This window comes from Amblyomma mixtum, chromosome 2 (genome assembly GCF_055824585.1).
Source record: "Amblyomma mixtum isolate Tamu chromosome 2, ASM5582458v1, whole genome shotgun sequence".
NCBI lineage: Eukaryota > Metazoa > Arthropoda > Arachnida > Ixodida > Ixodidae > Amblyomma > Amblyomma mixtum.
The window spans coordinates 266,375,166-266,390,807 of NC_143013.1; the positions used below are offsets into that span (position 1 = coordinate 266,375,166).

The 15,642-nt window shown below is 44.4% G+C and overlaps 1 protein-coding gene across 2 annotated transcripts in view; it reads left to right on the plus strand.

Moving 5' to 3' along the window:
* The window catches only part of LOC149363886 (Fanconi anemia group J protein homolog), a 54,517-nt gene that overhangs the window by 19,392 nt on the left and 19,483 nt on the right, over nt 1-15,642 (plus strand). The window contains exons 10-16 of one of the 2 annotated variants that reach the window (XM_089573862.1): nt 672-728; nt 2,724-2,834; nt 6,225-6,320; nt 9,774-9,909; nt 10,687-10,733; nt 13,081-13,233; nt 14,877-15,025. In XM_089573862.1, the coding sequence (XP_089429988.1) occupies nt 672-728; nt 2,724-2,834; nt 6,225-6,320; nt 9,774-9,909; nt 10,687-10,733; nt 13,081-13,233; nt 14,877-15,025 (749 nt within the window). The remainder of the gene's footprint in view (nt 1-671; nt 729-2,723; nt 2,835-6,224; nt 6,321-9,773; nt 9,910-10,686; nt 10,734-13,080; nt 13,234-14,876; nt 15,026-15,642) is intronic. The other variant, XM_089573863.1, reaches the window with a different exon arrangement.

Here is a 15,642-nt window from a genome sequence, read left to right on the forward strand (position 1 = left end):
CACTTGCGGAATTTTGAATATCCCCTATTGCTCTTTTTGCCATGTAATTTGCAGTTCAGTTGGCAGCATTCTGTGCAGTCATGAGTTAATTCTGGCGAGAGAGAGGTGGATCAGTTCTTATGCTTTGTTTTCTTAGCCGTCTAATTCTCTCACCATTCGTGTCTCACATGATTGTGTGATGCTTTCTGTGTATTGACCAGGAAACCCCTCTTGACTCAAAATGTGATCTGTTATGCAAGTTTCTCTATTGCTCTCTTCATAATACAAATTACAGTAGACGACCAATTTTTCGGGACCGTGAAAACGTCTAAAAAAATCGACCATTCCAAGAAATTAAATTTCCCCGAAAAAATTCTCTAACTTATCACCAATATGTCAGCTGAAGGGGTCAGTAGTTTGTGCACATCCTGAAGACTAAATCTCGCCGCATGTCATCTCGCCGCAGGCAAACGATATGTGTTTAGTTGTCCAACCGTCCACCTCATTTGTTTTTTCTCGAGGAGATCTGTTTGGAAGCTTTCACCTTGCGGCACTTCAGTCCGTCATTAAATTATGTAAAGTACAGTGGGAACAGCACGAATGATAATAGTTATCTTGATGCTTTATCAGTGCATTCATGCAGTGCCTGCCAAACCGTCACCTATTTTAATGGTGTCTTTGCAATCCTTCAGAACCGTGTGCACCTCAGTAACCCAGCCATGCTGCTTGTGCAGGATTCGCTGTCTGGCGTAAGTGCACCTTGTCATTGGCTGCGTTCATCCCCCTTCCCACGTTGTCCCACACATGTGCAGCATATCAGCGAACGAAACAGTTCATTGTGATATTGGCGAATAAAACAGTTCATTGTGATTATCTTAAAGATGTCGATAATGCTGAGTCGCTCACAGCTCGCTGGTGGGAGTATGTAGTTCGTGCTTTTCGTGGTGAGCTCCTTGGATCTTTACGCAACATGGGACTCAAATGCTGCCTACGGATAGGTCCAGTAGTTATTTTAGACGAGTACCCCTCCTCTCCCTGCCTTTGCCATTGCCCTTTGTGACCTGTTTTCTGCACTTTCTTATCGTTTATCAGACCATAGGGATTCTCAGTCTTTTTAATGCAGGAGTGCATTTAATGGCTACATTTACGCCTCCCATTTACGCCTCCCCTAAAGTTTGTATGTCCAGTTTCCGTCCGTCTGCCCAGCCATTTCCGTCTTCCATCCACTAGGACCCACATAAGTGCACAATATGCTGCATGAACGAGGTTCAAAAAATTATCGTTTGCTGTTTCTCGTAAGTGTTAGCAATAGCATCAGTTCGAGCTGTACAAACTACGCGGGGTTTTAAATGCTCACCTACAGTGACAAAGTTGCGAAGGCAGGTATGCGCGGCATCACAAAGGGGATTGTTGTACTTAAGAGACCGGGCAGCAACCGTGCTTACTGTGGCCTGACTCAAGTGGCGTTGGCACGACCTTCAAAGTCTGCCTTGAGGGTGCCACATGCATGTGAGTTGGGTCCAGCACTTGTGACACATCTTGACCAACTAGCGTGCAAGCACAGGTGGTATGCGATACAGTAGCGGTAGCGATAAGCACTTTGCTAAGAGTCTCTATTATGCTTGTGCCTGAGCTAGCGTCTTGAGCTCTTTCAATGCCTATTTCATCTCATGCCTCATTTCACCATTTCATGTCTAGTCCCCCCTACTACTTGTGTGTGTTTCATGACACTCTTGGCACGTACTCTGCACTTTTACAGCAAGCTATCCGCTCGGGATATGCTCTTTGCAAAACATGAGCTCGTTGCTTACACTCACGCTAGTCACACTTGTGCCAAATTTCACACGCAGAATCTGTTCTTATGACATAAGAACACTGGTCAGCACACATGCATTCCTGCATTGGGGTAGTCTAGGCGTAGCACAGATCACGCAACTACATTGTTTAGGTTTTGTGAAGTGCAGCTGCATTACATGTCTTAGACTTGGCATTTGTCTCTTTCTGCTCAACATATTTGCAAAAAAAAAAAAGAGCATGCAGACACGTGTGGCCCTAATGACTGTTAGCGGGTGAAACAGTCTGCTGTGAGCAATTGCAGTATGATTAGCCCAAAATAAAGTTGATTGTTTCATGTGCCCTTTCATGTGCCACCTCCGCCACATGTTTTGTATTCGCTGTCTTAAATCAGGGCCTGTTAACCATGCATTTGCGGCACTGTCTGCACATGCTTGTGTTTAAGAAAGCCTCACGCCGCTTGTTTTGAAATTTGGCATGCCTCATGCAGGCAAATGCCCTTTGAAGAGCTGCTTTAATGTTGCGGGGGGGGGGGGGGGGGGGGGGGGGGGGGGGGGGGGGGGGGGCTTGTTTAGTTTATGCTGCAGCTCATGCCTGGTATGGAAGTGGACAGTAGTAGAAAGAGTGTGTCATAATATTTTAGAGTTACTCATGCCTTGTCTGTTGAAAATTTGGAAATAGACTGCGTGCATAGCAGTGTCATTGATACTGTCATGCATGAGCGCGACATGGATCTCAGTTTATTCTTGCAAAAGCATGACATTGAATGCAATTGAGACAGTAAAGCTTTCTCAGTTGACTTCCGTTTGCTCATGTGCTTGTGACTCCTAAGCTTCACGTAGCTGGCCGTTTGCATTGGGTGGATATTCCAGCTGAGGTTTGCTACTCCCGTATTTAAAAGAAAGTGTGATCTTTGCTCTTTTTTTTTCTTATTTGTGTTTTTTTTTCAGGGCTGTCGCTTCTACACAAACATGAAGAGAGCACCGTCGTACCCAACGGCTGCACATGGCATGGAGCCTTATGACTTGGAAGAGCTCGTTAAAGTTGGGACGCGGCAACATGTTAGTCTATGCACTGTTCTTTCTGTTCCCAAGACTTCTTTGAAAAGCTTCAAAACTAGCGCAAGCTAGCCTGGAGTCACAGTAAAACTTGTTGCAAAGCAACACCTCGAATGATGAAAACTATGACTGGCTGCACTGCTTTCTTTTTAATGGGAAGGTTTGGCTAGCTCGCCAAAATAGTGCACCAAGCAACGGCCCTTCGTGCGTCACTCAATGTGTGTGTTGCATTAATGAGGAAGTTGAATATAGGTAATCCACAACCCCCCACTGTGGTGCGTCTTGTTGCCCGTATTGTTTCTTTGGCATCAAAAATTTGTTGCTTTTACTGTGGACTGGTGCTCCTGTATTTCTTTGATAGTTGATACCCAAAGCAAATGGGTTTGCTATTCTAAAGTCTTTATTTGGCATAACATTATCACCAGCAAGTGAAGACTACGATCAGTTGTTGCCTTCATGCTGGTCACATGTGCTAGTACATTCTCATAGTAAGGTGCCGGCAGGCAAGCAATGCCTCGTTTCTTTTTTTTTTAAAGACATCTCGTCTGCTGTGTAGCCACCTGCAATAACTGTAGAAATGTGGTCTGCCTTGGCTGCAAATGCCAAGCGGTGAACTTTGCACCACTATGTGTAAAGTTTGCAACAGTGGTGTGGTTATGCGTGATGTGCATCCACTGTCATAAGTTTATTGAATGTTACTTTGGTGAATATATTTTATTTCCCAGTGCAGTTAAAGCACCCACGCGGTACAAATTAATCCAGAGCCTGTCATTGTTGCATCCCTCACAGCCCATGTGTCACTTTGAGATGTTAAACCTCGCACATCAATATCAGTCTTCGGGTACAAGCAGCATTGCTTGAGATTTGATAGGGCACCATGTAATTTGCTCACTTAGGATTAGGCAGCATTTGTATTCAGTTCAGGCTGGGTGCTAACATGTCAATGAAATTAAGTTTATTCACTATTACTGTGTTTCATAAACTTTTCGCTAAACACGTACTTGCATGGAGTATCCTAGCATGCAGAAAACAGTGCATGTGGCTCAGGCTTTATACCACCTATGTTTTTGCATTGGCATACCATGCAGAACTGTTACGCTTGGCAGCACAGGAGCATTTGCTTAGAACTGGCTTACACAGTCGTGGTAAAGCTAACCTGAAATAACGGAGTGATGACCACGAACTACTGGTAGGGTCCGTGCAGCCATGAGAGCACGAACCAGCAAGCAATAAGATGCTCCCGGCATCTCGTTTTAAGTGGAAAGATCCTATGGTTAAGTAACACTTGTGAAGGTTGTGAACCTAAGCAATAGAAAAGCAATGCAATTTGGGAATCAATTAATCATTAGCATCCAGCCAAGCACAGCCAAACAGCTGCAAAAAAATTCTTACTGGTTCCGGGATCATATATGGCACCACCACCAGTTTTGTACAAGCTGTATTACTTTCCTTCATAGTTGTTTAAAAAACGTAAAGAACCCCAGGTGGTCGAAATTTCCGGAGCCCTCCACTACGGCGTCTCTCATAACCTGAGTCGCTTTGGGACGTTAAACCCTAATAAACCAAACCAAACCATAGTTGTTTGGCTTCACTTGGGTGGATGCTGTTGCGTAATTTCTGCCCTAATTAAAATCTACTCCACTTTTGGGGTTGTCACTAGCTCTCTAGGACGTAAGTAAAAAAACCAGAGAGGTGTACATCTCCCAAAACAAAGTTTACTGAAACAAACAACTACAAAACTAAGAGGAAAGGATCTACATCACATCGATAAGCATGCACAAGTCAGGCAGAGCACCCACACGCAGGTGGTGTTAAGAATAACGTCAAATAGTTCTAATTAGACCTTTTGAGTCCGTGCAGCAATCGCATGAAGAATGAAAACAGTCCAGTCGGTACTTAGGTGGATGGTGGTGAGGAATGTCGGTGGAGGAGACCTCTTTGGGGCCTGCAGAGCGTAGCCAAAGTAGCGTCTCGACGGTCGGATCGTTGCCAGGATGCATCGGCTTGGGAGGGCAGCCTCAGTGTGTGTTTCCTACACCAGCGTCAAAACTCGAGTCCCTTTGTCTCCACCGTTGCATACCGTCCTCCTCACCCCACAAGTGCATTGCGCCCATGTATCTTCACGGCTGTGGGTTCACATGCACTAGCAGTCCCTGGAGCTGCATGCCTACACCGTCTGGTTTTCTTCTGTTTCCATGTAAACGATTATTGCTTCCGCGCAGACGCACACACTTTGCACCTTCTGCTTCACTCGTTCCCAGTGGCTACTCTGGCTTCGGCCTCTGCGTGCCATAGTTTCTATCTTCTTTTCCTTTCTTGACGCGACGTCTCGCACTCACTCGTGATAGGGGCTTCCCCTAAATTTTTTCTACGGTAGGCTGTACCGCTTCTAATGCACCCTCAAAAGTAATGCGCACTGGTTTTTAATGCCGCCGATGGCAATAGGAGGCTGCTCACATACTTTCATTTTTGTACTCAATTCTAACACGCATGTTATTTTTAGACGAGTTTTTCCAGAAAAAAGGTGCATGTTAGAATTGAGTAAATACGGTACTTCAGGAAGAATCATAGGACTGTTGCAAAATGATGGCAACAGAGGCATGCCTCCCGGCTCGTCTAACGCCAGTTATCGAAATCGACGCGCATTTGTCGATACTCTCATAGCTTCACGATGGCATTGGTAGTCTTTTTTTCATCGCTCCATCATTTCAGGTTATCTTGTCCAAGACCATACATTGTTCAAGATGCTGGATGCCTTCGCACTGCTCATATCTACTCAGGTGGCACCGTAGGTCCACTTTGTGTGGGTCCTGGGTGCTTATATCGGCTGTCATGATTACAGGAAATCATCAGAGAGGCATGAACATGTGAACTGTATCTATTAGCAGCACATGAAAATGTGCTGAATTGTTGGTGTACTGAAATGTTTTCTGATCTCATTCAAAGTTGTTTGGTAATTTGGTTCCACCGATGTTACAAAAACCCCGCCGCGGTGGCTCAGTAGTTATGGCGCTCGGCTGCTGACCCGAAAGACACGGGTTCGATCCCGGCCGCGGCGGCTGAATTTCGATGAAGGCGAAATTCTAGAGGCCCGTATGCTGTGCGATGTCAGTGCACGTTAAAGAACCCCAGGTGGCCGAAATTTCCGGAGCCCTTCACTACGGCATCTCTCATAGCCTCAGTCGCTTTGGGACGTTAAACCCCAATAAACCAAACCAAACCGATGTTACAAAAGCTGCCACTGTGAAGCGCTGCCATAGAATTCTAGTGCCACATCCTAGTGATTGCTGAAACTACACGTTATGTGCAGTTCTGGTCTAGTTTGATTGCTGTTGCAAGACAAACAAGACTACAGAGTTGATGCTGAAACTGAAACTTTGCTCTCTTTACCAGGTATGCCCCTACTACTGGAGTATGGATCTGGCGCAGAGTGCAGACATTATTTTCTGCCCTTACAACTACCTGATTGATCCTGTCATCAGGAAATGTGTGAGGAAGAAAATCTTATCTATGTGCATGTTGTATGCATGAATGCATTTCTTTTGCACAGATTCTCTCTTTATGTGCCCTTGTTTTGTTCAGGTTTTTTTTCCCCTTATCTGTGGAAAAAAAGAAACACCTGATCCAGAGACATGATTACATCAACAGTTAGTCAGGTGCATCTAACCGCATGTGCAGGTGCAGCTCGTCTGAGCCAGTGGTTTTATGATCTGTGTTTTTCCGTGGATGTGTGTACCACTGTGGTAGCATACAGCTGAGTGCGACATGGGTTACAGCTTGTAAGAAGAGTTTATGTTAACACGTTCCTGTCCGCACCTATTCCCATTGATAGCCCGATATCGATGGTTTCAAATTCGTCTTTTCCCGCTTTCGAAGCGCTCCTGGACAACTAGAGCCATCCAGTGGGCAATAGAGGAACCCCTCTTTTACAATTTATCTTTTGGTTTTATTTTTTCCACCACGCGGTGATTTTTAAAGCCCCTCCGGAGGCAGGTGACTGACGCTCGTTGTTTGCGCCGTGGCGTTGACGTCGCATGCTGCTGCTGCGCAGAAACGGCATGTTTCCACGGAAATTGATGCATCTGAGAGATCGTTTTTGGACGAGAACAGCAGCAGTGACTGAGAAGACAACTTTTGTTCTTCGGGCTTTAGCACGGACAGTGAAACTGCGTCAAACCGACCCGGAACATCAACAGCCATGCGCCCGTAAGTTTCGCTTTCTTCCCCGAAAAGCTCCGTTTTTGCTCCGCCCTGATCGGAAGAGATCAAAGTGTTCTGAAGGTCAACTCTTATCTGCAGGGTGTCAACGTCTTTTGGGCGGGATTACTTGCCACAGTCAGCGCAGAGTCATGTTTTCCGCTAGAAGACAGCCAGGCGTTGACCTCAGCGTTGCGCTCCGGAATGCCGCACAGCGCTTCTCCAGAGCCGTCGATTTTTTCCTCCTGTTATTCACCACGGAAATCATCAGGGAGATGTGCAGGAACACCAACAAGTATGCGTAGGTGCATATTTTGGAGAAACCATCGTACAGCGAAAAAGACGGATCTTGGTGAGAGGTCACTACGGAAGAGATTAGAAACTTTATTGGGACTGATAATATACATGGGTATTTTTCAATTCCCAAGATTGCTCTGGTACTGGAACACAGGAAGCTTGTTCACAGGCCTGGTTCCGCCAAGAGGGATGGCGAGAACACGATTCAAGGCATTGCTTGCCTTCTTGAGTGTGAGAGATCTGGAGGAGTCCACTGCAGCATCCCAGTGCAAGCATCACTGCAAGCATCACCGCATTTGTCCTCTGATTGAACAAATGAATTGATCATCACTGCAGTTTTTCAAGCCACATCGCTATCTCTCCGTTGACGAGAGAATGGTGAAGTCGAAAAGGCAGTCTGGAATTTGGCAGTTTACATGCGAGACAGGGTAATAAAATGGGCTATAAATTATGGGTTCTGGCTGATTTGAAAACTGGCTGCACAGTTCAATTTAGTGTTTACCCAGGAAAACGCGGTACACCTAGCCCACAGGGCTTGGCTTTCGATGTTGTGATGTGGCTATGTGATAACTTCTTTATCAGGGCTACATAATTTTTTGGACAGTTTCTACATATTGACATCTTTGTTTGCGCGTCTACTTAAGCGCAAGGCACTCGCTTGCGGTACCACGCGAAAAGATCACCGGGGCTTTCCTAGTGAACTGAAGGACAAAAGATGAGGAAAAAAAATGCATAAAGAGGGGATGTTCACTGGCTGCGAGATCAGGACGTTTTGTACCTCCAGTGGAAGGACAGGTGAGTCGTCAACACGATATCTACAGCCCACACGGCAAACAAGTTCGTTCTCACCAAACAACGAAAGAAAGTGGATGATAAATGCACGGAAATCTGAGTCAGGAAGCCAGAACTCATCGATGAGAATAATGTATGCATACTCGGCGTGAACAAGTCAGACCAACTGATCGGAAGCTACAATGGCCTCATAAAGAGCGTCCGCTAATGGAAAACGCTGTTTTTCCACTGCATCGATATAACTGTTGTCAACAGTTTCATACTTTTTGATGTGCCAGAATTGTCAAGGGCCTCAAGATTTCATCAGTTCGCTTTCAGGCTTGAACTGATTGAGCAAGTCCTCGGATTTGATGAGCCTCTGTTTCTGCTTCATGATGCACCTCAGGGGCTGCAGCACAAAACCCAGAAATTGGAAAAATACAGAAACTGCAAATTGCGCTATGAAGAAAGAAAGGTGGATCTAAAAAACAAATGCTTTCTGTGAGACATGCAGCAAACCTCTGTTTCACGGCAACAAGGAACTTTTTCGTGCGGTGGCACGATAGTGACTAGGACTACTGTTTCTCTGCCTCACTCAGCGAATGCTGTACGCAGAAAGCCGAAATTTGCTGCAATATTGCATCGGTACCTGTTGTAACAAAACCAATATTTTGAAATTTTTTTACGTTTTGTTTAGGTGAAGAAACTGCTTTTTTTTTTGCATTTTTTCTTTGCGACTACAATTTTTTCTGATAATTTTTTTTACTCAATAAACATGTTTATTGCGACTAATACCATTGTGAAGATAACTTCCTCCTCTACAATTTATTCCATACACTCCTGTACCAAGTAAGTTTTGTTAAAGAAAACAAAATATTAATGACACCACCCAAAAACCACCACTTTCCTCGTGGACAGGGAGTTAATATCCTGATCTGGGTAATGCTATAATTTGGTCACAAGATCTCAATGGCATTTTTGCAATAGAATATAAAAATAGCAGTAGTATATAACAACGTGTACACTAGTCAGGCCTGTTGAATGCTGCTAGTCGATGCAAGGCTACTAGTCGATGCCGATGCTTCCAGGGTACTGTCAACGGGTGCAAGCGGTGTAATTGTGTGCTGACCACCGAGCTACCAGCCTTCCATGGCGCTGTATCTTCTGTGGTGCAATTGGCGAGTGCTAGATAAGAACACTGTAGTGTGAGATGAAAACTCGAATATTGGCGTGAACACCTGCCGCAACACCACCAGTCATTTCTGAAGTGCGGTGAAGCCTGCTACCTGCCATCCTGGCGGGCGCCGCTCGGCACTGGGAAGTTCAATACCCGGGCAAGTGTCCCCACCAGTTTTTTTTTTTTCTTCAGTGACCGTGAGGCAAGGTTTAGAAGCCTTGGAGCGAAGCTGTTTGTGGTCACTCGTGCCATGAGCGGCATCGTTGGTGTAACATATCACATGGTCATCTTGCAGTCATGCTACTCGTGATGCTGCTGGCAGCGAAGAGCTGTCCGAGCGCATTCTGCACAGGTGTTGGTGTAGTCTGTGCGTTTCGCTGCGGATGGCGGAAACACAAATTGCAAAAGCAGGAACAGCTGCGCCACTCAACCGCATTAATGAGGAAGCATATCCTTTGGGGCATTCCTTTAACAGTTATTCTTCGGTTTATCCCTCTCAGCTGAGCATCGACTTGACTGATGCGGTGGTGGTGCTTGACGAAGCACACAATATTGAGGACATCAGTCGTGAAGTCATGAGTCTTACAGTGACTCAAGACCAGCTTCACGACATTATCAAGGACGTGGAGGAAATGCGTGAGTCACTGCTTTTTTTTACTTTTGTACCAAATATTTTACCAAATGCACCAGCAGATTTTTGATTATGATGATGTCATTGAAAGCAATGCCCCCTTTTCACCCATAAACCCGTTCACCATGAAACGAAAAAAAAAAAAAATGGAAAAAGGAGGAACTTGAAGCTTTGCTATATAAAAAAAAAAAACAAGAACAGAACTCAGAACAAGTGCAATGTGCAGCAAATCCCATATCTACCTCCACTTGCCTAAGTTGCCTAACTTGAAAGGCCATAAAACATAAAAGTGCAGTGTATTATGTACATAGCTGAAAATCGCAAGAATGGTAGCCAAGAACACGTGCAACGTTTTCCATTTTTTAAATTTTTTGTAATCAATTTCTGGCTGAATGCAACGACTTATTTTTGTTTTCTTTGTTCTTTTTTTGTGTTACCAGCATATTTAACCAATAAATTTTTGAAAAGTTTTACACATACAGCTCTGGCGTTTTTGCGTTTTTTTGTTTTTTTTAAGTATAACCAGTAAGCTACAGTTTTTATGTGTAGTGCATTGAGAACTTCGTGAAATAATTTTTATTGTAAAACACTCAAAATCAGTCATTTTTTTTTGCAGGTTTTACTTTTTATACTAGTATGATGTCTAACACATCACCACAAAGAAGAAAACACGCAAGCAAAATTTTGGTGTGTCTATACTCCGATAAGTAAATTAGCATTGATAATGTAATGTGGAAATCAGATTGGTTGCATTTATGTGAATGGTGATTGTCTTCTTTCAGTGCGCTACCCGATTTTGCCCACCGAGCACACCGCAGTTGCGAGAGTGGTGAGTTTTTTTTTTTTTCAACGATACTGGTAGTTCTCTAGTGCTTTTGTATTGTGAAACTTAGCTTTTTTTTTTTTTACACAGAATTGTTAAAGGGTCCTGCACCACATTAGAGTATAGGACGCACTGCATGATTTTTTGCTGCTTACATGAAGAGTACAAAGACGACTGAAATGTGCGCAAAGCATGCAAGTTCTCAAGCACAACCTGTGTGACAGTTATTGTGATCTAGGGGTGAATCTTGGGGGTGCACCCCTAGAAATGTTGCATAGCCAGAACTGGCAGGCTTGCTTACTTCTGTTCTCAGTTGTGACGTGTGCTCTTCAGGCAACATGTATTTTTGTGTGCTGATGCTAAATATGTCCTTTAATTTCGTGTAAAACAAGTATTTGTGAACTTGTGCAATATGTTATGCAAGTTCTTGGGAGAGAGAGCAGTGAAGAAGTTTTGCTGCAGGGAACTTGCTGAAATGCTTGCCATTGGCTTATTCTGACATCAAGGAATGCAGTAAGGAAAAAAAATGACCATCCTACCTACCATAGGCGTGAAAAAGTTGCTGCTTCAGAAACAGGAATACAAACTTTTCTTCTCGTTTCTGAAGTGGCAACTTCAAAACCTCATAACTCAAGATCTATGGTAGGCAGGATGATAATGTTTCCCATACTGCATTATTTGATGTCAAAATAAACCAATAGCATGCATTTCTGTAAGTTCCCTGAAGCAAAATTTCCTCAGTGCTACCTCCAAAAAACTTACATAACATATTGCATCAGTGCACAAGGACTGACTTGTGTTACATGAAATTAAATGACATATTTAGACTCAGCACCCAATAATACATGTTGCCTGAAGAAATCAGAATCGTTACTTGATTAATAAAAATTGTTTTTTGAGAGGAACTACCCCTCATAAGAGCAAGGGGTGGGCTGAAGTACACATTGCCGCACACTTAGCGTTTGTTTACTTTTTACTTAGCACAGATTCACAATGTTAGTACGTCTTCATTCTGGCCCAAGACGTTCTTGTTGTGTGTTGTTCCCATGACACAGAGCTTTTAGCATTTTCAGAAACTGTAGTGGTAATCACCCTGCTAGCTGAAATAAAAAAATGACAAGTGAGTGCACATGACTGTAAGCCACACTCATTTTGGTTTGACAACTAAGAACTGCCTTGCTTACCCAAGAACTGTTTGCCACTTATACGAGGGGGTACCCAAAAAAAACCGGACTAAATTTTTTGGTCGGCAAAGCTTCTATGGTACCGCGTTTTGCCACTAGGGACGCATAGAACGAACATTCCAGAGTCAGTAAGCCGAGTGCCGTCGTTGAAGGAGGTCAGACTAGTTTAGGCTGAGTTTTAGAGTGACGACTGTTTTGTGTGAACGTCGTTTTTGCAATGGTTGATTTTCGTGAACAGCGCACGCCGGTGAAATTCTGATTTTTGCTCGGAAAAAGTTGAATGGAAACTCTTGAAATATTAAGAAAGACGTACAAGGACGATGCTATGGGGACAACTCAAGTGTTCCTGAATCGAATCCTGAATCAAAGTAACAATCATGCCAATGGAAAACTTCAAATTCACCTCGCCTCAAGAAAGCTCGTCAGGTGAAACCAAACCTCAAAACAATGCTGATTTGTTTTTTCGACGTGAGAGGAGTCGTCCATTGAGAATTTGTTCCGCAGGGTCAGACAGTTAGCTAGGCTTTCTACTTGGATATGTTGAAAATATTGGGCAAGAGTGTGCAGTGGAAGCGCCCAGATTTGTGGCGGTCGGGTGAGTGGTTTTTCCATCATGGCAATGCCCCTGCTCACACAGCCCTGTCTCTACGACAATTTTGGACCAAAAATGGCATGACCCCTATTCCTCAACCCTCATACTCTCCCGACCTTGCCCCGTGCTACTTTCTTTGTTTCCTAGAATGAAAAAATAGGTGAATGGAAAGCGTTTCACTGATGTTGCTGAGGTGAAGAAAAAAACGACGGAGGCACTGTCGAGCATCACAAAAGATGAATTTAAACAATGTTTTGAAAAATGGAATGAAAGATTCGACAAGCGTATCATTGCAAGTGGGGAATACTTTGAAGGAGACTGAAGGTCTGTGCTTAAAATGTAAACAAATAAGTTCAAACAAAAATAAGTCCGGTTTCTTTTGGGTACCCCCTCGTATGCCGCTGCTGAGTTTCCGTCCGTGTTTTGTGGATGCACGTTTAACCAGTTCTCAAGTTCCTAAAGACCTCTTTTCACTGTTGCCGTTTCATACTTTTAAAATTGTTTTGCTTAATCTTATTTCGCATTCATTTCTCTGTATTCCTTTTCCTTTTCTTTCATGGCCCTGCATAATGCACAGATGTCCAAGCTCAGTCTGTGGATAACGCAGCACTCGGACCTCCTCACCGACTACAGGAGCTTTGAGCAGTCTGGCAAAGTGTGGGCCGGTACAGAGATACTTGCATTCATGACAGATGTCGGTCTGAGTCCAGACAAGTTCAAGGATTTCAAGGTCAGTGCGTGTTGCAGCGTGCGACACATGAGGGCTCCAGAAATGTGCCAAATTTACTGCACTTTTCAACTTGGCAATTTTAAAGGTGCACTGAAGAGGATTCTGCACATGTCTTTTTGCCGCGGGAACTCGATCCACACGTTCCTAGCATTCTTAGAAACAGTGGCTTATTGCCCTGTGTGGCCGATTTCCCCAATTAAAACGAATTAACGTCCGGCTCCCGCCTTTATTTTAAAATTCTGCCTCGTACGGTGGGCGGAGTCGACCAACGCGTGGAGCGCCTTTCACCCAGTCCCGTGGAGGCTTCGCTTTCGCTTTGTTTTGTTTTTTTAGGTTTCCGTGAATAAACAGTTTCATTCGCAGATAATATAGCCGCAAAATAAGCCCGAAGAAATAAAAATACGCGCGGACTATATGCTACTACGGACTAGTACGTATTACTCCGCCGATGGCAGAGCGGCAAGCCGCCACGGGACTGGGTGAAAGGCGCTCCACGCGTTGGTCGACTCCGCCCACCGTACGAGGCAGAATTAAAAAAAAAAGGCGGGAGCCGGACGTTAATTCGATTTAATTGGGGAAATCAGCCACACAGGGCAGTACATCGCAGTTTCTAAGAAAGCTCGGAACGTGTAGATCGAGTTCCCACGGCAAAAAGACAAGTTCAGATTCCTCTTCAGTGCACCTTTAAGCTGGGTGAGAAGACAGCAGCTCAGTATTCTTGCTGGACATTCGTGATACTATTTTGACAACATTTAAGACGGCGTAAGGAAGGGTGAGGGGCAGGCAGTATTGACATGTGAATTGGCTTTGGCTGGTTAAGAGCACCAATAATAAAAAGTGTCTATCACTGGTGTTTTAACAACTGTAATTACAATCATTCACAGGCCTCCGTACTTTCGTCTGATCTGGTTACATTTAGGAAGAGGTGCAAGTGTGGGCTGTTTTGTTCCTTTTTACAGTTTAAATCAAGGGTCTTTAGAGAAAGGCTCAAGCCTACCACTGGGACTGACTTACGTGATGAGGCAGTTGTTCCAAATTCTGGCATTCTGAAAAAGTTCCAGTTGTCTGAGTGCATTCATATAATACTTCATCTAATCGACGACCAAAACTATGAAGCGCACGAAAGGAAGCATGCACACATGGTCATTATGTGACAAACAAAACTCTTAAATTGCGCCGCCGCAGTGGCTCAGTGGTTATGGCACTTGGCTGCTGACCCGAAAGACGCGGGTTCAGTCTTTGCCACTGCAGTAGAATTTCGATGGAGGCGAAATTCTAGAGGCCTATGTACTGCGCAATGTCAGTGCGCGTTACAGAACCCCGGGTGGTCAAAATTGCCGGAGCCCTTCACTACAGCGTCCCTTTTAGCTTTAGTCGCTTTGGGACGTTAAACCCTTAAAACCATGAACTCTTAAATTTTCACCTGTTTGTCTTGTTTGTCTCATTGTGATCATAAAAACCGTTCTGCAACGCCTTTCAGTATTTGGCATGTTCAGTGGCTGTAAATCTTATTTTTTCCTGCGCCCGATCAAACGAGTTTTCACTGAACCCTCTACTAAAAATTTGGTATTCCTTCTCCTTCAAGTGAATCAAAACTCATTTTGTCTCATATAGCCTCTACACTTTCTTTTTTTGGCCCCCAGGATAATGTCACTGTCATCACAGCTGTCGAAAAGGATCCGGAGTTGGCTCGCCCCATGGTCAATGCAGCGACTTCTGCAACTCTTCAAAACCTAGTCATCATCCTTGGCTTCATGTACAAGGACAACCAGAAGTACCTTGGTGACTTCAGGTGAGTGCTAGACTTGAGCGTCATCATCACCATCATCCCTGCTTACGTCTACTGCTGGACAAAGGCCTCCTTCAGTGATCTCGAATTAGCCCTGTCCTGTGCCAGCTGGAGCCACCTTATCCCCGCAAACTTACTACTACAGATTTAATGAAATCGGTAAAACCCACAGTTTACTACATTAGCATTGCAATTTCTGCACATCGAAATCTGCCTCCTAGCATGCTCAGAATCCTCCAAAACGTGTTGCAGATCGCTGGCGAAAAAAAAAAAAAAGAACTTTATATTTGCGATGAAAGTGGTCCTTTACTAGTCAGCAGTGGCACAGGACATCGTTTGTATGCCCACTGGGATTGCACTGCGACATCACTTTTCCACCACAAGCGTGAGTATGTGTCTTTTTTGCACATGCGCTCATTGTCTGAGTGGGAAGTGAGGTTATCGGGTGTGAAGTGCGAGACTGGCTTCATGGCTTATGAGTGTCTCTATGGAATTGATCCTTCCAGTCCTTTTACTGAGCTTCGGGAATCTTATAAACGCGATAAGCACGGTACGCTGCCTCTGAGCAGTGTGCCACATTTGGCATTGATTTTGGTCAATATAGTGAGAGCAATGGCCTC